The sequence below is a fragment of the Bombyx mori genome, chromosome 13 (genome assembly GCF_030269925.1).
Source record: "Bombyx mori chromosome 13, ASM3026992v2".
In the NCBI taxonomy this organism is placed as follows: Eukaryota; Metazoa; Arthropoda; class Insecta; order Lepidoptera; family Bombycidae; genus Bombyx; species Bombyx mori.
The window spans coordinates 2,302,864-2,330,724 of record NC_085119.1 but is presented as its reverse complement, the minus strand read 5'-3'; the positions used below and the strand labels follow the sequence as shown (position 1 = coordinate 2,330,724).

Below are 27,861 nucleotides of genomic sequence, written 5' to 3'. Positions count from 1 at the left end.
CTGAGCCTGAGCCTGAGGCTGATATAGCCTGGCCTATAGCCAATAGCCTGAGAATCTTGTTTTACGCTTCAATGTTTCTAGTCAATTGGGCCATTAAATTTTAACATTAATTGAGGTCTCAGAATTTTAAATTTATACTTTAAATCTTTACTCTTGAAGACTTTCAGAAATTTATGTCTTAAATATTTTTTTGCGTATCTTAAGAGAGTCATAAAAATAAATGAGGCGTTTTAAAAACTTTCACTTAAATCGCGAAACTAAAGGTGGGTTATGGAAACGTTCGAATTGACTTTGGACGAATGAAAATAAAATTAAAGCTTATAAATTCATTAAGTATACTTTTCGTTTAAAACATTTTTTAGGTATTGGATAAATAAATAAAAAACAGTTTATTTTCAATATTGTAAAGCTTAATCCAAAATTCTTTGGATTCCATACAAATAAGTTTTTTTCTAAAAGACAGCGTAGACAATGTCATTGTGATTACCACTCTTGAGGCATGAAGTCCAAGTCTATTGCATACTGTGGGTGTCCCGTTCTCCCAACCAGAGTGTGTAACAACTGCTTTGAGTCAGAAAAAGGCAGGATGGTGGTACCTGCGCGTGGGATTGAACCCCGATATAGTCGCTTGGTTTGATATGAGTACCGGGTGCTTTATCTTTTAGGCCACGACAACGGAAATCGCTGCTGATTTTTACATCCAAATAATGAATTAAAATAAACAAATTATTTCATTAAATTATTTTTTTTGTAATCGTTTCGTCTTAATATTTCTGATTGACAATAAATAGATCTTGCTTAAAAAAAGGAGTACCTACTTTACAAGGACTGTTTATCCTGGTTAGGATTTTACTTTTAAGAGGAAGATGATAATATAATTATGTATACAGATAGAATTATATAATTTTTAGCCTCAGTTAAAATTGGAAGTTTATCACAAAAATTCGAATATTTCAATTTGAAAGAAATCACCAAAGCCATAATCTTTATGAAAAAAAAACATATTAAATTAATTAAAATATAGGTACGAAAAAAAAACAATTAAAAAAAAAACATTTTATTTCACAATTTTTAATAAAAAAAATCAAATTACTACTTGCTTTAAACTTTCGCTGTTACTTAAATAATACAATAGCATTTTTAACGGGTCCTTATCACGACTTTTAATTTTAACGAGATTACTACCGATAACTTAAATGTATTTGCCGGGGCCAGCCGTCAATTTGTGTGGTAACTCCCAAAAAGGGACCAGAAAAAAGATAAAATTAAAAAGAAGAAAGTAGATCTGCGTTTATCATCTGACCCGCAGGATTCTATCTAAAGCAGTTCTTGGCACTTACATCAAACCCACCATATCGATAACTCATCTAAACGTCGTGGTAAGGTCCCGTCAAATAATTGTTTTTCAAACCGTTACTAACTTACATATCACATTTCAAGCTTCGTTTTTATTTTATCTTACGGCTAAGGTCACTTTCGCTTTTCGTATGAATTTAGGCATTTTTTTCTGTGTCAATTGTTTCAAGGGAACCCGTAAAAAGAACCGCGTGAATGACGTCACTAGCCTTGGAGTATTAGGTGTCAATTGTTTTGTGTGACGCCTGTCCTATCCACGACACTGTCGTAGTGCCAACCGATTCTTTTCAACCGATTGTTTTATGTCACAAATCGGTAGGATTGTGATACCTACTTGATATAAAATAAACACTTACATAAGCAATCACATAATTCACCAATTAAAACTTTTCTAAATCAGTAACAAACATTTGACAAGTTTGCCTCTACATATTATTTGAATATAGCCGAATATTGAGTTTAAATTATAGTTTTTTTTTACTTTTTGTGTTAAAGCACTAATGTGTTATTTAAAGTAAAAAAAAAAACTTCTTTCGTTTAATTGGAAACCGTTTCATTCTTTTACCGGAAAGAAACATTAACACAAATTTTCTTATATGATATAATCTGTATATTAGAACATCGTAATTAATATTGAATTGATTTTTCTTACTAACTAGAAATCAAATTAGGAAAACAAATTGTAGAAAACACATAAATGTACTCCAAAAAATTGTATTAGCTAAACTTATATTTATCTATCTTGTTCTAAGAAACTAATGTTTTGATATTAGTAACTAATATAAATTGTACTTTAATTAAGTGTATAAAATAATGACGTGTTTATGTGAATTGTAACAATCCGACGGGGAATAATTTGTAACTTTTTTTAAATATCGCATATGTTATAGATCTAAGCCACTGCACGCTCTTTATCATATATATTTATGCATGAAAAATTATATTATAATTTGATTCGATATCACAAAGTAAGTATTTAAGTTGTTAAGGTTTTTTTATTGTCAAAAGACTAAACAAAACAAGTGGTAAAAAAGAAATTGGTTTAATATTTGAAAAGAAAACCTGCGTTTTTAGTTTTCTTTCAATGTCATGCTAATTGATGTTAAAGAAACAAACCATACATTGCACAAACAAACACACAGAAGCACATCGTATAGCCTACTGTGAGTTCGCCTTTCTCCGACAAGAATAAGCCATAAACTATGAAAGGTAAGGTAATTTAATATATAAAGAAAACTGACAAATAAAGATGGCCTTGCTTCTCAAAGCATACATAAAGCTCAAAATTGGTCTTAGAGTAGATGCTTGACATTTTTCAACATTATTTTTATTTTTGTTGAATTCATGAAATATTTTATACAGGCAATACGAGACTCGAACATTGTCCTATCTTATAAATTGAAATAGACAAAATTGTGAATATAGTGTGGAGACTTGAAGGAGTAATACGGTTTGAGACCTAAGTGCTTTGTTTTTTCTTTTTCAAACGTTTTTGTTCAAAAAGAAAGGCTTAATGTTCTAGTAGCTTCATATTTTTGGACGTTTCTTCTAATCAAATCCATATTTTCTGCTAGAGCCGTAATCCAAATGATAATACTCGTATGACATCCTCGAACGCTCGATCTATATTTCCATGTCATACTTTTCACAGTAACAACTTAAGGAGCGAGGAATCATGTCAGGTCGAATTGATCGAACCCTTATCACACTTCAGAATGTTTACGGTACTGTTTCTAGATATTAGGATTAATTCAGATGTAAAACACGCAAAATAACTCAAGATTTTCGCAACAAAAATGCTTAATATGAATTTTGATATTGTTACACCGATAATAGTAACGCCATCTATCGCCGAATAGTCGAACGAATATTGATGGATCTAGTAGCGTCTAGAATGCTCGAGAAGTACAGCGCCATCTATTGTCAGATAGCGGAAACACACAATACTCGACTTTTGTGGAATATTCTCGACGATGCTAGGGATTTCGTCTCGACTTTAAAAGCGTTGCAGAGATAGAGTACTCGAAGTGAAACAGCGAACGGATCACCTGAAGCGAAGCGGTAGAAGAGAATTGAGAATTTTAAAGTATTTGTGAAGTGTTTTAAGTGCTGAATACAGTTTTTAGTTGTACTTTGGTTGAACATTTATTTATCCCGAACCCCTATGCGTAACAATATTTTTTCTTCAGGAACAAGCATAAGTTCTGAAGGAGGAGAAGAAAATACGTCTTCACATACTATGCGATAGCTGTGTTTGAGACAGCGAAAGATAATTATTTACTGCTCAGAGTATACATTTTCAGCTCTAAGAAAATTAAGAATATCTGTGAAAATACCGTTTGGATTGTATCGTGTGAATGTTCTTTTTACAATTCAACTCAAAAAATCATTCCTAGCATCTGAACTACTTATATATTCATATAACATACAAACGTTCCGTCTACTATAAATTTCAAATAAAGCAAACTATAAATTTCAGTACAAGACTTTTTCAATGAAACGTGAAACACGAAAAGCACAAAAACAGTCTTAAACAAGGGTTAAGTTATATTAGGTCTTTGTCTACAAAACTGCTTAGATACAGATAGTTTAGATGCTAACATTAAAAGTTACTGTTGGCTCAGCGATAGATTGAGTATCGTCAGCTTCTAGTATCGTATTCACAGTTCCATATTCTAATTTGTGCCAAATCAAAGAATCGACGTCGTTTTCGATTTAGCCTATTGATAAAAGATTTATCTGACGCGAATTTTGAAACTGCACCTTGAAATCGAACGATTAGAAATGTTCACAAGATATTTTAAATCGAAGTCTATTGAATTCAATAGTTCTATTGAAGCAGCTCTCAGCTTAGCATTATTTTTAACTGAGTAATCGCTTATCGAGAAAAAAAGTCAGAATTAGTATTCTATACGTCACAATTTATCTTTGAAGTGCAAAAGGATAACAAAGATTTCCTTATCTATTATACATCATTTCTCAATCGATCTAAGAACAACAGTTTTAATCTTGAGACATTTTCCTAGAAAGTTATACACAAACCCATAAAATTTATCATCATTCTCCTACCCGTTTCCCGCTCACCTGGCGTCGGCGCAAATGTTTTCCTCTTCCACACTTCTCTATCATATACCATTTCTTGGCTCACATATCGTCCCTCTTACACATATCGTCTTTCACGCTTTTAAACTAGGCTCTCATCTTTAATAGCAACTAAATTACTGAAAACACATAATTATTAATGAAAATAGATCTTTCTTGAAGATAAAAATATTATTTCTAAGTTATTTGGCTCAAAGCGATGTTTGAAAGTAAGCCACAATGTACAAAAATAATAAATTAGTAAAGTATTTGCTTTTCTGTAAGTTCCAACTATTAAGAACTGAAGTTAATATTCGTACTGATACAAATATCCGTAAGTCAAGTATTAAAATTATTTATTTCAATTAAATAAATCTGATTACTATCAATAGTGTGCGGATTGTAAAATAAGAAAAATACCCAATAATTAAAACCCCGAATAAAATATCGACATAAATAATATTCGTGAATAAGTTCAACAGTAATGTCCCTATGCCATAAGCTTTAAAAAAAATGTAAATTAAATAATTTACGAACCTGCACAAAATTCACGTTCAATAAAGTTTTACATTTAATAAAGACAAGTCACTATAATCCGACTCTTCAGATCCGACTGAGCGACACTACGTTTGCGAGTATCGTGATCTGACAAGGTCTTATCAGTAGACCTTATTTCAAAACCTGATTCCTATACAATATGGTTATATTGATTATGGCTACCGGTCAAGGACGCGGTGAAAACTCTCACTTTAGGCGTCTAGATATAGATGTGGTCTTCTTCCTTATTACTAATCTGTCTCATTGTTCTATCAATTCATCCGGACTATTGTTCCTCTGAGTCCAGGTTCAATTCCCGATCGTAGTCTGTATCTCGTGGCCTAAAAGATAAGATGTTCGGTGCATTCGTGTGTAGCGATGTACCGATGTTCGAATCCCGCAGGCGAGTACCAATTTTTCTAATCACTAGACTTCTAATCAAATCCGTAAAATTATAATTTGCGTAATTAATGGTGGTAAGATCTCTTGTGAGTTCCCACGGGTAGGTACAACCACCCTGCCTATTTCTGCCGTGAAGCAGTAATGCGTTTCGGTTTGAAGGGTGAGGCAGCCGTTGTAACTATACTTGAGACCTTCGAACTTATATCTCAAGGCGAGTGACGCATTTACGTTGTAGATATTGAATTGTAAAAAGAACATTCACACGATACAATCCAAACGGTATTTTCACAGATATTCTTAATTTTCTTAGAGCTGAAAATGTATACTCTGAGCAGTAAATAATTATCTTTCGCTGTCTCAAACACAGCTATCGCATAGTATGTGAAGACGTATTTTCTTCTCCTCCTTCAGAACTTATGCTTGTTCCTGAAGAAAAAATATTGTTACGCATAGGGGTTCGGGATAAATAAATGTTCAACCAAAGTACAACTAAAAACTGTATTCAGCACTTAAAACACTTCACAAATACTTTAAAATTCTCAATTCTCTTCTACCGCTTCGCTTCAGGTGATCCGTTCGCTGTTTCACTTCGAGTACTCTATCTCTGCAACGCTTTTAAAGTCGAGACGAAATCCCTAGCATCGTCGAGAATATTCCACAAAAGTCGAGTATTGTGTGTTTCCGCTATCTGACAATAGATGGCGCTGTACTTCTCGAGCATTCTAGACGCTACTAGATCCATCAATATTCGTTCGACTATTCGGCGATAGATGGCGTTACTATTATCGGTGTAACAATATCAAAATTCATATTAAGCATTTTTGTTGCGAAAATCTTGAGTTATTTTGCGTGTTTTACATCTGAATTAATCCTAATATCTAGAAACAGTACCGTAAACATTCTGAAGTGTGATAAGGGTTCGATCAATTCGACCTGACATGATTCCTCGCTCCTTAAGTTGTTACTGTGAAAAGTATGACATGGAAATATAGATCGAGCGTTCGAGGATGTCATACGAGTATTATCATTTGGATTACGGCTCTAGCAGAAAATATGGATTTGATTAGAAGAAACGTCCAAAAATATGAAGCTATATACATATACATAATTATATATATCGTAATAGTTTTGTTTCTAAAATACCGCTATTTTTGCTGTTTTAACTCATATCAAACTATGAACATTTAAAAATAATAAAGTAGCGGCATCTATCGGCGAGTAGTATTAAACAAGAAAAAATCTATTCGTAAAAAAGACATTTCTAGAAATCTCACATGAATTTCCCATGACTGAACAACAGCCTGTTATTGTTATCGACTGCACCTCAACACAGACCACGTTCTAAGGATTTTAAATCAATATGTACAAGGATGAGTAATTGCTGAAAAAAAATAAAGGTGTATGCCGTGATTCAACAAGAAAACCCATTTGATAAATTCACAGAAATTTTCTAGTTATATCCATGAACACTCCGTTCTTATATTTTGTAAGCTATTTCCATTGTCCTAATATTCTTTTCGTTGTTCATGTTCAACCTATTTACAATAAATAAACATATATTTATGTATTTATCGGAATCAACATAATTTTGAATAGCTTCTAAATGAACTATATAACCACAATCACGTTAGAGTTTTGTATCATAAATAATCATATCATAAAAAAAAAAAGATTTTTAATCCATTAGTAGAAAAAAAACTCATGTAATTGTTATCAAAATCATTAAAATAAAAATAATTTGTACTAACATTTTCTACCACTAAGCTCTTATACTTTTAAGCATTGCATCCTTATAGGAGAGTGCTGCTTAAATATTCATTCAATCAACAAGTTTGCTTAAAAATACTTAAAGCTAACACTGGTCAGTATCGTTCAATTTAACCTATTTATTACGTCATTATTTAAAAGCACAATGTTGCTTTGACAGATTATTTAAGGTTCGCATGATGTATTGGCAGTGGTTCGAAGGTCTCAAGCATCAAGAGTATTTTTCCTTCCAAAGCGAAAAACATATTTTTCTTGTAATCAACGCTATGTTAGCTTCGGCTATTTTGAATTAAGATCTAGTCGTATTAAGATGCTTTTCCAATACCGGGTCTGCTGAAATTTTGTTTACCATGTCTTGAATGGCTATGAAAGTACCAGCGAAGAAGGCTAATAAAGAGATCATTGCTATAAATATGTTTTTAAACAGTTTCCAGTAGAAGAATCCGAGCCCTCTGTCCCAGTTGTGTACGGTGTCAACGATGGCTGGAGTAAGCAGGCCAAGAGTTGACAGGAAGATGGCGCCGCACAGGTTGATGACCAGTTCTAAATTTGGAATGGCAGCGGCAAGTATCACTGCGAATATTTCGAAAATAGTAAGTTATTGTTGTTTAAATATTGGTCTGCGAAACGTATTTGTCTAGTCAGTAATGGCATGTATTGGGTGCTTGTATAAGTTCTTACCAGTCGAACTATTTCAGACGTGAAGTAATTAAGCATTTCGATTTGATGAATGGAACAACCATTTCATCATTCCTTAAATCGTTTTAACACGTGATGAAATAGCTATCCCGTCCATCCACTATGCCTAGGTCACCCTAGGTGGCAGTGCAGCCAGGAGTGAGCGGTTAAGTAAAATTAGTCCAATTTATGTTGGCGACTTTGCGAAAACGCAAAAAATAATAGTTCGTGAAGACACTTGAAACTAATACTAAAGATACTGGTGGTAGGACCTCTTGTGAGTCCGCAGAGGTAGGTACCACCACCTCGCCATTTACTGGTGGTAGGACCTCTTGTGAGTCCGCACGGGTAGGTACCATCACCTCGCCTATTATTCTGCCGCGAAGCAGTAATGCGTTTCGGCTTGAAAGGTGATGCAGCGCATTTCAATGTCTATGGGCTCCAGTAACCACTTAACACCAGGTGGGCTGTGAGTTCATCCACCCGTCTAAGCAATAAAAAAAAAACTATTCACATTTTAATAATTACGAAAAAAAGCTTACCAGAACCTACAACTGCCGCAGTTCGAATAGCAATTTGAGTGATGTTATGATACCTCACGGTTATCTTGTCTTTCAATTGTCTCCAGATCATTTCCATTGGCACATACAGCTGCAAGCTATACGTGAATAGTATAGCTAGAGCCATTAGGATTTTTGCGGCCTGCGCTAGACTGAAATTTTTATGAGATTTTTTAATTAATTTTCATTGTAGTTGTGTTGTTAGAAAGCCTAAGATTTTCAAGGATAGCTCATCATTTGAATGAATACAATTAGTACATTGACATCATATCTCAAGAAGATTAATGGTATTTCGTTTTGATGTCTATGGACTGCGGTAAACAGTTTATCATTATTTATTAATCAGGTGGGCTGTGAAATCATCTACCTATAACTGCATATTACTAAGAAATATTTTTAGAATCAGAAAAAATGTATATTAAATAATGTACGAATAAAGAGATATTATGTCTAATAACGTGCTTAATTCAAACATGAGCAAACCTTTAAGCACTTATAGCGAAATATAGAGTTTAAAAAATTATATAAATTTACAAATAAATAAATTATTATATCCCAAATTCAGTGGCAACAAAGTACATTAAAAAAAATAGGAACTTAGAATAAATTGAGTTTCATAAAAAGTAAGAGTTATAAGCAAGAGCGGGATTGAAACAGCTGATATATAAATTACATATAGATATATTCTAGAGGAGTTATATTAGGGAAGATACAATAGGAGTTGGAGTATAGTTATATATAGCAGATAGACATGTTCACAGCATTAATTCAAATATAATTCTAGAACAAAGTGGTCATTTTATATCTTACTAAAACAGCAACCGACCGAAATAGTGTAAAGCAGAGTTTTTTGTATTTCATATGATTGATCATTTAGTGATTTAAGAAGAAGGAGAAGAAGAAGAAAACAAAAATGTACAAGTCGTCTCAACTTACACGTCATCTTTGGGCAGATTTAAGGTTACACTACCATGAACAGTATCCCCAAATGTCATGTACCCAAAGAGTCCGACTAATCCGTATAGAGTAACTACAACAGTCATCGCCACATTCAAAACTCCTGGACATCCGAGGAAATGCTGCGGTTTTGCCATTTCGTTTTCAATTGGCATCACGACGCCGATACCTTCCATAGCGAACACCACTGTACTGTAATGAAAACAAAGGGAATTGAAAAAATATACATGATAAAAAAAACGTGATAAAATTTTATTGTTCCTCTCTTTTACTGTCTCGAAGTTGAATTCTGGATCGAATCGCCGATTTAACAACACAATTGAAGCTTCATCTCAAGATGAATGGTATTCATATTTGTCTTCGTTTGGGTCCATAAGACATATGCCAATGCATAACGAATTATCCATAATGACGTTAAATTACCAAAAGGTTTATGTAATTTTTAAATAGAAGTAGGTATCCAATTTGATTACCTGTATTTTTTTATTTACAAATTTCTTACACTGACTTGACTTATATACTTGACTGACACTGACTTATATAGAGATAGAAAATACTAAATCTTGGTTTTGTATTAAAACCACTTTTAAATATTAATTTTGTCTACGACTCATGAAACCAACAGAATTTTTTTTTAGTTTTAGTTTATTTTAATGTTATTTATTCCTATCTGTCGATTCCACCGTAATGAACAGATTTTTGCATTATATTATATATAAAATTCTTGTGTCACAATGTTAGTTAACCATACTCCTCTGAAACGGTTTGACCGATTTTTATGAAATTTTATATGCATGTTCAGTAGGTCTGAGAATCGGCTACTATCTATTTTTCATACCCCTAAGTGATAAGGGTTGTTCACCCATAACTTTTTTTTTTTTTTTTTTGGACAGTTTTTTTTTCTTAAAATAAAGCATTATGTGGTTGAATGAGGTTTTGTTATTTTTTTTGTTCTACACTAGAAATTCCCTAAAAATCTTATATATGGCAAAAAAACGTTTGCCGGGTCAGCTAGTAATATATAATATAATGTTGACCTGTTGGTCCGTTATACAATGAAGTCAAAAGCTCATGGCTAAGAGTTTGAAAAGTGAAGAAGTTTATAAGTAAGTGAGAAATGTATGTAACTATTACCTTTGTTGTCATTGTTAACTAAAAAACAAACATTTTTTTCAGACTTTGTATTCGGAATGCATCATGACCCGACCTTGGTATAATGTCACGTGAATTGCAATAGAATTAGAACCTTGCTCTTTAGTTCACATTCGCATGCTAATTCATGCATAAAACCTGCTCGCGGTATACATTATTAAGTCCCTAATCGCGAAGAAGCTTCAGAGCGCAGCCCTAGCCCTAGGACAGTGGTTCCGAAAATGGCGCATAGACATCAACCCAGCGAAAAGTACTGCGGTGCTATTTCAGAGGGGAAGCTCCACACGGATTTCCTCCCGGATTAGGAGGAGGAATCTCACACCCCCGATTACTCTCTTTAGACAACCCATACCCTGGGCCAGGAAGGTCAAGTACCTGGGCGTTACCCTGGATGCATCGATGACATTCCGCCCACATATAAAATCAGTCCGTGACCGTGCCGCGTTTATTCTCGGTAGACTCTACCCCATGATCTGTAAGCGGAGTAAAATGTCCCTTCGGAACAAGGTGACACTTTACAAAACTTGCATAAGGCCCGTCATGACTTACGCGAGTGTGGTGTTCGCTCACGCGGCCCGCACACACATAGACACCCTCCAATCCCTACAATCCCGCTTTTGCAGGTTAGCTGTCGGGGCTCCGTGGTTCGTGAGGAACGTTGACCTACACGACGACCTGGGCCTCGAATCAATTCGGAAATACATGAAGTCAGCGTCGGAACGATACTTCGATAAGGCTATGCGTCATGATAATCGCCTTATCGTTGCCGCCGCTGACTACTCCCCGAATCCTGATCATGCAGGAGCCAGTCACCGTCGACGCCCTAGACACGTCCTTACGGATCCATCAGATCCAATAACCTTTGCATTAGATGCCTTCAGCTCTAATACTAGGGGCAGGCTTAGGGACCCCGGTAACCGTACTCGTCGAACTCGACAAAGAGGTCGACGTGCAACCTAACCCATGCATCAGCCCGCTGAGTTTCTCGCCGGATCTTCTCAGCGGGTCGCGATTCCGATCCGGTAGTAGATTCATTCGCGAAACAATTGCTCTTGAGTTGTTAGGTCTCCTTCGGAGGCGCTCGGGCAGTTGTTAGCAAATCCCACCCCTCTTGGCTGAGCCTTTGCTCGCCCACCTGTCCTGGTGAAACTGGAAAGGCCTTCGGGCCACCAGTAAACTTTCAATCATAAAAAAAAAAAAAAAAAAAAAAAAAAAAAAATACATTATTGTCGATCCTTTGAAGGTCGAAACATTTGTTTTATTGTGGTATAAAATACGTAACAGACTAAAGTAATGTTTGTTTTATTCAGGTATCATAATTTTAGGTCAGGTCAGGTTTCAGGTAGGTCAAAATCAGGTATCGTATTTTAAACACTTTTGTATTGTTTTCCGAAATACATTAGAAAAAGAATACAATCGAAAAATTCCCTACCATTTTAGATAAGACTACAACTAATTACTCTTATACTATAGAATCTATACTAATATTATAAAGCTGAAGAGTTTGTTTGTTTGACCGCGCTAATATCAGGAACTACTGGTCCGATTTGAAAAATTCTTTCAGTGTTAGATAGCCCATTTATCGAGAAAGGCTATAGGCTATATAATATTACGCTAACACAAGCGGATCACCAATAAATAATGTTTCAAAATCGGGGTATTTTTCCCTTTTTGGGAGCTTCCGCTGCGTGCGCTGCAGAAACGGTTAAAGTTTCGCTAAGATAATGTATGACAGAATTATTCCCCTTTAAAAGATCTAAAAAAAGTCTGTAACAGCATATATCTATCTATATGTTAAGGTTGGCTCACTGTAGCGTTTTTTATATTAACCAAATTTGTTCTAAAATAAAACATTATTTGTGAACTATTCCACGCGGACGAAGTCGTGGGCAAAAGCTAGTGTAACATAAAATTGTATCAAAGCAACTCACCTGATGAACAAAGGCCACTTTGAAACACTCGCAACCATTGTCGCTTCACTCTTAACCGGGAGGTCTTTGAAGATGTAATACAAGGTAATGCCGAAGCATATCACTAAGAAAACATTAGCAATAGCCGAGAATGGTACCAGCCATTTGAGGTTGCGAATTTGGCTCATCAAAACTAGTGGGACGAGGGTTAAAGCACAATATGCTTGCACTGAAAGATTGTCATTAGGAGCGTATACATCTAAGACCTGGAAATAATACATGTAATGAGAGACACTGCACTTTTATTTTTCAGTTAATGATTGCTTTGTTGGTCCAAGGCTTTTTGCTGCATATATGGGTTAATTAGCGCAAGGCTCCCCTTGTATTTTGGCGTCTATGGACATCATAGCGTAAATGCCGCCATTCACCTAGGGACAAAAGGTCAAAGTATGGAATGTATTAATTATCCCAACCTTCAAACATTCGAGTTATTGTACGGGCGTACTAACTATATGGTTTAACCCCAATTATTGATCCTCATTAGTGTATCCCTAGATACAGGCTTGATTCCGATTTGGAGTCAATATCCGTGTTAAGGATGTTTGCCATTAAAGAACTATTAATATTTCATTTAGAACCCGTTAACTTAGACTTTTAATTGGTAAAGATATTTAAGCGGTTTAATCTCCTTGTCATTATTTCCGATGTTTTGAAAATTTTGCAATTTTCGTGCTTACAGATGCTTACAGACGAAGGTGATCATCGATCATTATTTTTATAAAAAAATATTTATGAACACAGATTTTAAGAACATTTTTTGCACATGAAAAGAACTATCAATATTTTGAGGTTTGACCGATTTTTTATCTTGGGTTTCATCTTCACAATAAATGAGTTCTAATTTTTTTTTATTGCTGAGATAAGCGTACGAGCTCGACAGCCCACCTGGTGTTCACTGGTTACCGGTAACTCATGTCAGAAGGTAAGCTGGCGGCATTTACGTTGTTGATGACTATGGGCTCCGGCAACCACTTAACACGTTCGCGTGAGCAACCTCATTTCTGAATATTGCTACTGTGGCGAACCTTTTTTCCCTTCAAAGTTTAGCAACGTCTAAAAACGTCCCGCCGTAATACGTACATCTTAATATGATGGTTTTTTTTAGGGAACGCGGCAGTGTAAGATATGAAAATCGAATGTGTTGCGGTGCTAAGTAGATTGGCCATAGGAATTTGCCCATAAAATAGACGTCCAAAGGCGTTCGGACAAAATAAATATTATAATCTAGAGGCCGTCATATGACGTTGCGCCATTTTATAAGACGTTGCACACGCGAACGTGTTAAGATTGATGGGGGCGCGAAATTTATCTATGAACTTAAAAATTTATTTATTACCTGTTTGAAATTCTCAGCGATGAATACAACATAAACGCAGAGAGCTGCTAAGTACGTGCATGTCAAAGCGTAGTCCACAAATATTCTGAAATAGAGATACTTTGCTTACTTATGTACTTTGATACTTATTTTCAATATCACAGGAATGTAATTTTCTATTTAAGGTTTGGTGACATTCCAATTCAAATTGATATTGAATATTTCATTGTTTCATGTTACTCTATTTTATAAATTGACGTGTCACGATGATTATCGTGTTTGTTTTTGTATTACATTTTATTTATTTATTGTACGACAAGGGTTATTATTATTAGAGGACTCTATAGGTCACTAACAGATGATGGTGTAAGTTAACTTATCGACATGATGATTTGATGGTATCTAATAGATGACACTATATTTATTCAAAGTGAAAAACTTTCAGTTTTGCTACAGATTATTTTCAATATTTTTAAATGTAGATCGATTGTTGTCTTCTATGGGTTCCTGAAATGTATATCTCTGATTGTAATAAAACAGGAGTACAATTGTGGTTGGCGCTCTAGGGAAGGTTTCTTTCATAGTATAATATCATCAAGGTAGATAATGCGTAAATAGTTTCAAGAAATCGATCTTCTTCACACAATTAGCAATAGTGGAAGCCAAGCACGTTTAGGTTTCCTAGTATTTAAATGATTTAATATCATCGAATACTTAAGGGAGGATCCTTCTTGCTCCTTATCGCCCAAATTCGAACTAGTAAATGGTTTTGGACTAAGATCGTTAGGTATGTAAAGACTTCCATGACTTAATATCAGTGGGTAGACGGTAGTTTGTTTGACTATAGGAACAGAGACTAAAGTTTTTTTTAATTTTTATTGTCGTTATAGGCGGACAAGTATTCGGCTCACCTGATGGTGAGTGGTTACCGTCGCCCATAGACTACAGCAATGCCAGGGGCAGAGCCAAGCCGCTACCTACCGTTAATAATTCAATTAATTACTGGTAGTAGGACCTCTTGTGAGTCCACGCGGGTAGGTACCACCACCCTCCCTATTTCTGCCGTGAAGCAGTAATGCGTTTCGGTTTGAAGGGTGGGGCAGCCGTTGTAACTATACTGATACCTTAGAACTTATATCTCAAGGTGGGTGGCGCATTTACGTGGTAGATGTCTATGGGCTCCAGTAACCACTTAACACCAGGTGGGCTGTGAGCTCGTCCCCCCATCTAAGTAATAAAAAAATTATAAAAAAAATATCATACCTCACGAAGTTAGACCAGGGTCTTAATTTTTTTGGTCCAAATTCAAAAGCAGCACCGCAAGTTTCGGCAAAACCCATCGAGGGCTTCTTTGCTTCCACGCAGACTTCTTGTGACGTTTTGACCTAATTGAAATTCGTAAAAATTTTAACACCAGAGTAGCATTAGTAGAATACAATTATTATAAGATACACAATAAGTAGCTAATAATATGTTTTAGTGACATTTATGAAGACTGTAGCTATCAGTAAGAAGAAGGTAATGGCAAGATCAGGTTTCCCAGTTGGTTTGTCAAGAATCTTGAATTGTCATTACGATTAGGTACTTTGTTTATTAATTACTTTGGTCTTACTCCATTGATGGAATATATACATATTGATATTGTATAAGTGCTGTGTGCTGTGCTTACTTTTCATAAAATTACAAATAATGTTTTGCTATAATGCTAGAGGTTGTCCTTGTTTAAGTAATAATAACTAGGAGTTCTATTTCCGTTTTCAGAATTGAGCTATATAATAGCTTAAGTACTGGACGTAAATCTATCTTTGACTTAAGTTTATTGCGAGCATATTGTGTTTGTTACAAGTAGCAAGAATAAAAACTATCTGTGTTACCTCGAGTTACCGATAGCTACGTAAGATTACGTAAGCCCTGAGTTTCATTTACTCATCTATTATAAAAAAATAATGAATTGTATGTATTCCTCAGAAAAAAGAGACATGGCCTACAACTTGTTTTTTGATAGTGTAATTATCTACTCTAAAGAAACAAAATTGGTTAACTTTGAGGGCTTTTTTACTAATAATATTAAACTTTTTAAGTAACCGTTGTCATTCTAACTATTAGAACTAATAGAGGTTATATTTATGAACATACTTAGCCGTAATTAGTTTTATAAACTGAAAAGATTAGATTGGCCCTTGCAACTTCTGGCATAGCTGACCTCTAGCAAGATGTATCATCCCCAAAGACAATTAGGAATTTGAAAAAAAAAATTTATGTGGTAAATGGAAAGATATCATATAGTTTTATAAAAAAACATTTTTTTTTTCGCTATAAATCAAAAGTAATTTCAAAATAAAAATTTATTTTTGAATCCAGTGCCGAAGACACACCGACTTCTTCCGATCAAACCCGAGCGCGTGTGACGTCATAATGTTAGGTTTTCCCTCATTGCAGTTCATATAGAAATAATAAGTACAGTGTTTTGATCTATTTAATTTTGTTGTCATTGTTAATTTTATACCTTTAAACGAGCAATTTTTGTATATATATAATCTGAATCTCGGAATCGGCTCCAACGATTTTCATAAAACTTAGTATACAGGTGATTTCGGGGGCGATAAATCGATCTAGCTACGATTTATTTTCAGAAAATGTTGTTTTATTCGTGTTTTCGTTACAATAATCAACTCTTCCCGACATCTATTGGCGAATAATAATACTATTTTTCTTAATTGAGGGCAGCTAACCGCTTTAAAGATACAACAAGATGGCGTTATCAAAAAAAAACCGAGCAATATAGTATAATAATAAGAACAGTGTTTTGATCTATTTAATTTTGTGGTCATTGTTAAACAATCAAATATTTATATTGAAGATGTCGAACCTCAAAAGTTATCGTTCTTGTTTTGTACCATTATGCATGAATACTACAAAAATAACTCCTGAAAAAATATTTTTAAATGTTTCCCAAGATGACAAACGTCGAATTAAATGGCTTCAAAGTGTGTACCGTGATAATCCCAAAACTTCAGACTTAGCCTTTATAAATCCTTTATCACACATAGCTAATCGTAACTAACTTACAACTCGTTTTTTAGCAATAAATTTTCAATATTATTGTCTAGTCACGTGTATTTGTCGTAAACGCTGTACTGTTATTAAATAGCTATAATATTATGACGTCACAAGTATGGTGACCAATCATGGCGCGTTTATAAGTCACGTGTTTTTTTTTTAATTCTATCAATTTTTATTTCTTTATAATTAATTTAAAAAAAATGTTTTTAAGTTTTTTGCGTTAAATATCCATATTATTAATAATTAATTTTTAAAACACAATTAAAAAATCGATTTTTTTTTCTTTCAAAATCCCAATTAAGCAATTTTTGGAATGGATACTTCTATATAACGAATTAGTTCAAATTTGACGATGACTAAAGTGAAATATCAAATAACTTTTGAACAATAAAATTATCCACAAAATGTTTAATTTAATTGTCACAAGAGATAAAGATCAAAGTGAAGTATTGTACTTAACAAAGACCCAAAGAACAGGTTTAGCTGAGCAATAATAATATCTTGTGAAACGTTCGTACTGTCGAAAAGTGCTGTAAAAAAGGTCACTTGGCGAGCTAAAGTTGAATGACATGTTTGAAGGCTGCATCGCAAAGTGGTTCTTAAGGTTTTTGTCATAAAGCTACGAATCTCATTTACACGATTTTCACCCTTGTTGGTCTTGATCAAATCTTACAAACAAACTGTGAACGCTGATTTATAAGAGGTACTTCAATACTTCAAAGATTCAAGTGACCACAAACAATTTTATTATTTAGATAAAATTCTTTGCTTTTTCGTTGGTTTGTTTTGACACGGATTGAATCCTGTCACCTTAACTACGTCAACTTCAATGTGATTAGAATAATGTTCGCTTTTTTTATTTTTTATTGCTTAAATAGCTAGACTAACCCACGGCCCACCTGATGTTAAGTGGCTACCGGAGCCCATAAACATCTACAACGTAAATGCTGCCACCCACCTCGAGTCATGAGCTCTAAGGTCTCACTTTTAACTACGGCTGCCCCACCCTTCAAACCAAAACGCATTACTGCTTCACGGCAGAAATAGACACGATGGTGGTACCTACTCGTGCGGACTCGCAAGACGTCCTACCACCAGTAATTACGCAAATTATAATTTTGCGAGTTTGATTTTTATTACACGATGGAAGCCAATCGTGAACATTTGTTCAGTACCTATTTCAATGGAAAAATTGGTTTTGAACGAAAGCGGGATTCGAACACCGGTGCATGCCGGTACGAATGCACGTCTTATCTTTTAGACCATGGCGACTTTCACAAATTGGAATATATTTGATTTGCAGCACAACAATTAGGCAGGTAACAGTTATTTGTATATACATGCTTTTAGTATTTACCTGTGTGGGTAACTAATTACTCACTTTGTACTAAGTGGGTAGAGTGCGTAAAAATTTTAAATCAGTAGTCTAAAATAGTACTAACTCGTGTAAGTCCCGTAAAAGGCGACTAAGGGATTTAAGTCTAAGACTTCGTAGTAGCGTTCTTTGAGTATAATACCAACGCGAATCACGTTCTGTAATGTAGTTTAGACTTCGATCTTATCTCACAAAGTAGATGGTAGCATTCATGCTGTGATATCTATAGGTTCTGGTAACTGCCCTATGAGCTGTGAACTCGTTCAATAAATTATGAGATAATAAAACAGGGTTGTCACCACCCAGCCTGTGACATGAATTCGAAATCTCAAGTGTGTGTTCGACCCTTAAAATTATGACCGGCTATAACTAAGCCAACTGAAAATAAATTGTAATGATTTCTTATTGTTACGCCGGTAAGAGTAACGCCATCTATCGCCGAATAGTCGAACGAATATCGAAAGATCTAGTAGCGTCTAGAACGCTCGAGAAGCACAACGCCATCTATTGTTAGATAGCGGAAACACAATACTCGAAATGTATGGAATGTTCTCGATAATTCTATGTGTGTGGTATCGGCTATAAAAGCGTTGCAGAGATGGCACGAGTCAGTTAGTAATCGGAACTACTCGAAGCGAAACAGCGAACGGATCATCTGAAGCGAAGCGGAAGAAGCGAATTGAGAATTTTAAAGTGCTTGTGAAGTGTTCTAAGTGTTGAATATAGTTTTTAACTTGTACTTCGGTAGATTTATTTATTTATCCCAAACTCCAGCGCGTAACATTATTATATCAGCTCATTTAGGCAGCAATGAGTATTCCACCGTAAATATAGAACCGATAACTCAGACGAATTGGATGGGTGGAATTCTTAGTCACCAATCTTCATTTGCCTATAGTTGGTTATATTATAGCTAATTCTCGAACACGAGTCTGCGTTGACGAGTGATGTGATTACACGGTTATGTACTCACAATCGTTATCCACGGTGTTTTCCGAGCGCTATGACATGTCCTTCTTTAAACGAGGCTTGTGGAGTGTACTTAATGGTAGGCAGCGGCTTGGCTCTGCCCCTGGCATTGCTGACGTCCATGAGTGACGGTGACCACTTACCATCAGGTGGGCCGTATGCTCGTCTGCCTACAAAAGCAATAGAAAATGTACTCACCAACACATAAACACAGTGTGTACAAATGAATCCTATGAATATGTTCCCAATCACGCCCATTACTAAACCGGCATTTTTGAAGGCTGCCGGCATCGCCAGGACGCCTGAACCAAGTGACGACTTGAGCAGATGAGCAAGGGAGCCCATAGTCCTGAAAAAGTTATTTTGATAATATTATCAAAGCCACAGCTTGTTCAATTATTATTGAACCATTAAAGTGTTAAATCTATGCACGCTCATCTGATGACCTTGCTTTAAGCACACATCAGCATCAACAAAGATATATTGTTCTACGTGACAGAAATAAGATGAATGAAAAAAAAACGTACAGTGGTACGTATCCTTGCTGATTCCTAGCTTAATTTTTTACGAGACTGGGCAAATAGTTCCCAGCACTTCGACCCTCGAGATATAATATGTCATTCCCCTGTCCTCTACTTTTTATCTCCAATCGCTTGCACAAGTTTTGTAACCATGTTTGAAAGTAAAAGCCTCTAGACGTTTTAGTATAGAATGATGTCCTTTGCCCAATAAGTCTATTCTTGCCCTTGCTAGGCCATTCCACTCGCAAAGTATGTGATGCATCGTTTTAACTTCGTCCAAACCGAATCCGTAAGCCGCATCGTCAGTCAGCTTCATTTAGCATTTTTTTTTTCTTGCTGAGATGTGTGGACGAGCTCACAGCCCACCTGGTGTTAAGTGGTTACTGGAGCCCATAGACGTCTACAACTTAAATGCGCCACCCACCTTGAGATATAAGTTCTAAGGTCTCAAGTAAGTTACAACGGCTGCCCCACCCTTCAAACCGAAACGCATTACTGCTTCACGGCAGAAATAGGCGGGGTGGTGGTACCTACCCGTGCGGACTCACAAGAGGTCCTACCACCAGTAATTACGCAAATTGTAATTTTGCGGGTTTGATTTTTATTGCACGATGTTATTCCTTCACCGTGGAAGTCAATCGTGAACATTTGTTGAGTACGTATTTCATTAGAAAAATTGGTACCCGCCAGCGAGATTGGAACACCAGTGCATCGCTCGATACGAATGCACCGGACGTCTTATCCTTTAGGCCACGACGACGGCATAATATTGTATGTAAAAATATAATTTAAGTATGTAAATGTTAGTTTCGGCAGTGTCGAAATCCCCTGTGAGAATCCCGAGCGACCTTGCTTCTACAAGACTTTTGACTTGGTACGGAATCGGTGTGTTAGTTTAAATTAGAAACTTCTGGCCTTATCTTCGTCCCTATGTGCAGCTCTGTTTCTGTTACATACTGAAGAAAAGAATTCGAAAGAGAGTTCGGTGAATACAAAATGGTACCATTTACGGCTGCTGAAGAATGGTGCTGAACCAATAACAGTAGTTTTAAGTTAAGTGATCGCATACTCTTCTTCAAAATAGCTGAGCTATTATTATCCTGTGTGGTTTCTTAGTCTACAATATTTTTATTGATTGCGAGTTTTATGTAATTATGTAAAAATATTATTATTGTTTTCTAAAGAAGTCAAGTTACATACGATGTCGGATGCTCAACATTTCGGTGCTCGAAGGGATCATAAGCTTTTTCATTTATGACCTCCTTTGAACCGAGGGTCAGAGTAGACTGGAAGCCGGAATTCGACGTCAAATTTGCTCTAAAATAAATAAAAACAGATAAAAAAAGTTAGTACGAGTTTCTGAACATACTATTTCAATAAAGATGAGAACCGCTTTTGACGCCTTTGTTTGGTACATTGTAAAGCTGTCTGATGGATCATCTACAGTATATAAGATTCAGGATAAAATTTGCTTGGAGCAAGCTGAGGAGTACTTATTTGCTCCATTTCAGAACAGGTGTTATTTTAAATATTTATTGCAGACTCTTTGTAAATTATTGAAAAAGCGAGAGATTTTATTGTGTAAATATTGAAACTTAACTATCAGAATCTGTCTTTTTTAGTATCCTTTTTTTTGTATTTCTTCGATGGACGGACAAGCTCACGGCAACCTGGGGATACCGGAGTCCATAAAAATTGATAGCGTAAATACCGCCACCCACCTCGAGACATGAGTTCTAAGGTCTAAGTTTTTACAGTAAAACGGGAGATCCACCCTTCAAATCGAAATGCATTACTACCTCACGGCAGAGATAGGCGCGGGAGGCGGCAGAAATAAGCACTCGATGATAAGTTGTTACTGTCGCTCAAGAATGCCAGATATTCCAAAGACACAGCTAAGCCGCTGTCTATCGCTGACTACTTTTAGATTGAGTGCTCTCTGGCTTGAAGACTTATATTTTAAGGTTCAATGCCATTTGGGTTTGTTGGGTAGTCAACGTGTAAAAGGCTTTTCAAACAATAATAATGATTGTGTTTTACATTAAACACGAATATAAATTCACAGGTGACCACATAATATGGTACGTTTATTGCCTCATATTGGTTGCGGTCTCATTGGTAATGCGGTTTTTATGAATTTCATTTATTGATTGGAACAGTTCGAATTTAATTGGCTATCTCATTTTTACTAATAAAACACTAAGGCTTTATTCTAACTACTCAATTTTGAAATCTATTAGAGTCTTACACTCAAGGGAAAGTAGTCAATAATAGTTTTGGACATCTAAAGATTGACTTCAATGAGATGACATTTCTGACAATAAGAAACAAAATAGAATTGCGAAACAATCTTACGTTGAATTGAAGTTGTTGAGTACAATGCCATCTTTTTTTTCAACTCCTCCCATTTTGATATTTGTTGCCTGTAACAAAAGATTCAGAACTGAAAAATGTTTTTACAATATTATTTTATATATTTTTTCTCGTTTTGTCAAATAATAGACAAGGATTGCTGATGGCTTTATCTCCTCCCCAAGGGAGTGAAAAGACGGTGATTCTTTTCTTTCCGCTCTCAATGTCGATTTTATTGATGATTTTTCAAAGTACAGGTTTGGAGGGTCGTTGATATTTTTTATTACATGATTTTTAACTATTTCGTGCTGCGTACATTCTCCACCAAATATTGCATAGAACATTTTCTATTCGGTTTTTGGTTAGGTATCTTTGCATGACTGTCGTGAATATATTCCTTGAACACGGAAAGTGTAGTTGTGTTAAGTGTTTCAAAACGTTGTAAATTTTTAAATAATAATGTAGCAATAACTTAACATTTTACAACTGACAAAAGGAGACGGAAAATCGTGGGCCAAAATGTAATAACTTGGAATGTAGTCTAAAAAAATTGTCATATTTTTTTATATAAGAATATAAAAAATCACCTCAATCCTCTTTCTGGGACCGGAGAAAATGAGAAAGTTAGTTTTTGTCGGTATAACGGTGTGATCGATTTAATTAATCGATTACAGCATTATAAAAAGAAAAACATTGCACTAGGTAATTAATGCAAAGTAATTAAATGAGCGATTTATACTTGTTGTATACAAGTGCGGTATGCGCCGGATTTAATTGCGATTATATTCATAAATGAAGAAAAAGTCTATTATTACTTAGCAAAGTAATATGATTATCGATTTCAAATCGATTAAAATCGATTGTATTTTTGATGACAGCTTTGACAGTAAGCTGACATGACGTTTGTTCATAGATTATACAATTATTTTTTGGCGCTTGTTGGTTTTTTCTGTTCTACTCGTTTTGTATCTTCGACGCATTTTGAGTGTGTATCTATCGGGCTGTTTTTATATTTTCAACGATCACTGCTTTATTATTACGGATTCCAACTCTGCCAGCCTTGTACGACAATTGCTTCTACACTGGACACCGAAGATCGCTCACACGTTTGACTTGAAATTGTTGCATTGGATACTGTTGAAATTATGGATCGCTGTGTGAATTGTGGGATAGCAATTCCATATTCCATACCTGATATAATAATATATCATTGATATTCATTCATAATATGACATTTAAAAGATTATCCAATGGATATAATAAACATTTACTTATGCTTAAATAAGTTATTATTCAGCTCTTTTAAAGAGATTGTAACATAACCTAACTTTTACTAAATCTTTATTAACTCGGCTCTCAGATTGAGAAAACTTTTATAATTTTCAGCAAGGTACTGATAAATCTGAATCTATTAATTCATATTAGTTTCATCACATTACATTCGGGCCCAAAAATGTATGTAATCGTTTCAGTCTCCTTTGCTAATTTGTGTAATTCGTGCCCTATACTGCTAATTTCTCCCGTGAAGAAGTCATGCGTTCCGGTTTTAAGATTGGGGCAACGATCATAATTATGATACCCTGGTAATCTCGGCCTTATGTTTCAATGTACCTAAGTAGCAGCAAAAAATGTAAAATCTGTACACTGATAATTATTTAAACAAATTAGTATTAAGGTCGACCGAAATATAGCCGTGGAAAATCCAAATACAGTCTCGCTTATCACTGCAAGGTACCTGTTGGAGGATAAGACTGGTTTTTTGTCATTAAACTTGTAGCAGTAAATAGTTTTTTTTAATCGACGATCCATTCTTACCCTTTGGGTATCGGACAATTTAAAAATCCTAATGCTTATTAGAATTTTGCCAATGGTTAATTAATTTTTGGGTAGCTATTTCGGGGTTCTATGTGTCTAGTATGGTAATTGTAATGGCGTAGGAAAAGTTTTTTTTTTATTTTTTTTATTTGCTTAGTACGTTGGGTGAGCTCACAGCCCACCTGATGTTAAGTGGCTACTGGAGCCCATAGACATCTACAACACCAGGTGGGCTGTGAGCTCGTCCATCCACATAAGCAATAAAAAAAAACGTAAATGCGCCACCCACCTTGAGATATAAGTTCTAAGGTCGCAGCATAGTTACAACGGCTACCCCACCCTTCAAACCGAAACGCATTACCGCTTCAAGGCAGAAATAGGCGGGGTGGTGGTGGTGGTGGTACCTACCCGTGCGGACTCACAAAAGGTTCTAGCACCAGAATATACAAAAGCTACTCAATTGGCTGGTAGTTAATTAAAATGCCAATGAAAAGGAACTATAAATTACAGTGACTCGTTAGCTCGACAGTTAAGCTCGACTTTACCTAACTCGGTGATGCAGAAGTTAGCACCCCTGACTATTGCACTCGTGGGGTTCGATTCTCACATCGAGCAAACATTCGTGTGATGAACAGGGTTATTTGCTCTTTGTCTGGGCGTTTATTATCTTTATATTTCTGTATAAAATTGTCATATACTAGAGGTCCCGCAGCAGTCGAAATTCGACTATAATTAATTGGAATTGTAATTCTATAATCACATATTTCGCCAAGACTACATTATAAAAAATATTAACAAAGACAAACAATATTTAATCTATTCTCAATTTCACAACAGACGTCAAGAACAATAGTTTGACAATAAATAGACATGCGTGTGTGCGTCAAATACATGAAGTGTAGTGTGTGTAATGTTTTCTTTATTGATTTAATGTATCTTTTATGCATTATTTTTAAAAAATATTAGCATTGTGCACTTCTTCTCTGTATTCTCTATAAGTGTGGAAAATTTCATACTCCTCCGTCCGCGCAATTTTCGTAAAAAAGGGATACAAAGTTTTTGCTTCACGTATTAATATATAGATAAGTATGTATGTCAGTCTCTCGTACCTATAACACAGGGAATCCTAAATTGGAGCCGGAAGATCGTGCGTGATTTGCTCTCAGTTATTATTATTATCATAGTTATTTTTTTTCGAATTTTCGGTAATTAATGGGGCAAACCACAGGCTTAGGTCAAGTGGAGTTCACCTTGGGAAGGTCGTCCTGAATAAACTTCCGAACAATTCTGCACGTGTTTAATATAGCTGCTTTTTGCATGGTCATGTAAGTGTTAGTATCCTAATTTATTTGTTTTACGTAGTGGAGTAGATGTTTGGGAATGATGCCGGCACTGCAGAACGCGAAAGATATGTACAATGGATACTCTGTTCATGTTCTATAGTCGTATAATCTCTTCCTTTAATTCAGTTATTATTACAATAATCATTATGGTAATAATTATTATGATCATCACTCGATATCAGTATAGCGAGTATCTTACCAAGTTAAATTAATAGGTATATCTGAATGGTTAAAAGTGAACATTTTCATTATCATGTAATTGTGTCTCTTATGATTCATCTATAAGTTAACCTTCGTCTATTTTCCTCATCGGTTGTTAACCTTGTATTATTTGGGACGTTCGAATATCATTTAGAATTCATTTTCTATATTTAGCCGAGTTTTATGAATGGTTCTGTATATATTATAGAAACAAATAAATATCATTAATTTATATCATTATCACATTAATTTTAGATTAACATTGAGATAGATTGATGATTGAATATTTTTTTTTATAATCGTTTAATTAATATTGATGGAAGGAATGCATGGGCTCTTTTTTTTTTTCTTTTTTTTATTGCTAAGATGGCTGGACGAGCTCACAGCCCACCTGGTGTTAAGTGGTTACTGGAGCCCATAGACATCCACAACGTAAATGCGCCACCCACCTTGAGATATAAGTTCTAAGGTCTCAAGTAAGTTACAACGGCTCAAACCGAAACGCATTACTGCTTCACGGCAGAAATAGGCAGGGTGGTGGTACCCACCCGCGCGGACTTACAAAAGGTCCTACCACTTTCTTTTTCTTTCTTTTTCTTCTACCTTTCTTTTTCTTTTACAATTCTAGGGATTGGAGTGATTAAGTCTAAGAACACAGTACAAAGACGTATACGACACTCAACTAGTATTGCCCAGATGCGTTATATTATCAGTTAATCGTTAGTGAGCTTACACGAGTGCTTGCTATCGGCACTCAGTATTGTACAAAGTATTGAGATTGCTAATGACTTGTTCAATCATTGGAATCTATATATTAATACGTGAAGCAAAAACTTTGTATCCCTTTTTACGAAAATTGCGCGGACGGAGGGAGTATGAAATTTTCCACACTTATACAGAATATAGAGAAGAAGTGCACAATGCTAATATTTTATTAAAGAATGCATTTAAAATACATTAAATCAATAAAGAAAACATTACACACACTACATACCATGTATTTGACGCACACACGCATGCATACTATTTATTGTCAAACTTTTGTTCTTGACGTCTGTTGTCAAATTGAGAATAGATTAAATATTGTTTGTCTTTATTAATATTTTTTTTATAGTGTAGCCTTAGCGAAATTTTGATTATAATAGTGTACAAACTTACAATTCCAATTAATTATAGTCGAATTTCGACTACTGTGGGACCTCTAGTTTCATTTATTGTATGTATTTTAGCGTGTCAAAAACTAATACTTTCAACTACACGGCGATGGATGTACGTTGTGTGGGTGACAGAGCTTACGTTTCTTAATTTTTATGTTATATTGTCCGATAATTATACTTTGATAATTGCGCAAAGTGTAATCTCTATATATAAAAATGAATTACTGTTCGTTAGTCTCGCTAAAACTCGAGAACGGCTGGACCGATTTGGCTAATTTTGGTCTTGAATTATTCGTGGAAGTCCAGGGAAGGTTTAAAAGAAGAGAGAGAGAAGAGAAAATATAAAAAAGCTCGGAATTATATAAAAACAAACAATTTTGTTTTTCCTTTGATGTGTCCCCTTGGTGTGTCTTTTATTTATCGATTGAGGCACTCCGAAGTCTGCCGGGTCAGCTTGTTCTGAAATATATTTGTTCATCGATGACTGTGATAATAATTAGTGTGATACTTTATATATTCCAACAATTCTGTGGCCTTCAACGCGTTGAATCATTTCTAAACCGGTCGAATAGTGCAACTTTTATCACAGCTTATAGTCTCAAATGAAATTTGGAAATATCATAATACTGAAAGTGGTTTTTAGATGGGCAAAACCGAACTTTCAAGGTTTTTGTCAAATTTAATTCGGAAGAATAACCTGGCTTATAGGTAATGCGATTATTATATTATATAGCCTACGGGCAGCATTCGCCTACTCAATTTTTATAGGCTCTTGTAATGACTACACACCGGTAAAATAAAAGTGTTGCTATTTACATATTTTGTGGGAAAAAAAAAGATAGCCGCCAAAGAGTTAGAACTCAGAACAGAACATAGAACATTCGATACAAGTACGCCAGGCGCCTTATCCGGTTTAGGCCACCGATGTTTGAGTTTCGGTAAATATATTGCCGGTGTCAATAGCAACTGGTAAAATTTACAAAACAAATTCGCCAAAAAATATATATATTAAAATAGCTGACCCGGCAGACTTCGTAGTGCCTCAATCGATAAATAAAAGACCTAAGCTTTTGTATAAAATAAACATGAAACAAACAAAACGATTTGTTGTTATTTTTATTTAATTCCGAGCATTTTCATATTTAACCTTACCTTTTAAACCTTCTCTGGACTTCCACAAATAATTCAAGACCAAAATTAGCCAAATCGGTCCAGCCGTTTTCGAGTTTTAGCGAGACTAACGAACAGCAATTCATTTATATATATACAGATATTAAAATAGTTAAAACT

The 27,861-nt window shown here is 35.1% G+C and overlaps 2 protein-coding genes across 4 annotated transcripts in view; both read right to left on the bottom strand.

The window, feature by feature from the left end:
• LOC101744593 (proton-coupled amino acid transporter-like protein pathetic) overlaps positions 1-5,703 on the bottom strand; it is a 65,308-nt gene extending 59,605 nt beyond the window's left edge. The window contains exons 1-2 of one of the 2 annotated variants that reach the window (XM_062671704.1): positions 4,975-5,703; positions 4,441-4,577 (exon numbers count right to left, since the gene is read on the bottom strand). The gene's annotated coding sequence lies outside the window, so the exon portion shown is untranslated. The remainder of the gene's footprint in view (positions 1-4,440; positions 4,578-4,974) is intronic. The other variant, XM_038014815.2, reaches the window with a different exon arrangement.
• Positions 5,704-5,860: 157 nt separating this feature from the next.
• LOC101747179 (proton-coupled amino acid transporter-like protein pathetic) overlaps positions 5,861-27,861 on the bottom strand; it is a 45,809-nt gene continuing 23,808 nt past the window's right edge. For both annotated transcript variants that reach the window (XM_038014812.2, XM_012691974.4), the window contains exons 2-10: positions 22,059-22,126; positions 20,904-21,020; positions 19,381-19,531; positions 15,039-15,160; positions 13,797-13,881; positions 12,422-12,666; positions 9,318-9,530; positions 8,364-8,533; positions 5,861-7,716 (exon numbers count right to left, since the gene is read on the bottom strand). In XM_038014812.2, the coding sequence (XP_037870740.1) occupies positions 7,433-7,716; positions 8,364-8,533; positions 9,318-9,530; positions 12,422-12,666; positions 13,797-13,881; positions 15,039-15,160; positions 19,381-19,531; positions 20,904-21,020; positions 22,059-22,111 (1,440 nt within the window). In that variant the 5' untranslated portion in view covers positions 22,112-22,126 and the 3' untranslated portion in view covers positions 5,861-7,432. The remainder of the gene's footprint in view (positions 7,717-8,363; positions 8,534-9,317; positions 9,531-12,421; positions 12,667-13,796; positions 13,882-15,038; positions 15,161-19,380; positions 19,532-20,903; positions 21,021-22,058; positions 22,127-27,861) is intronic.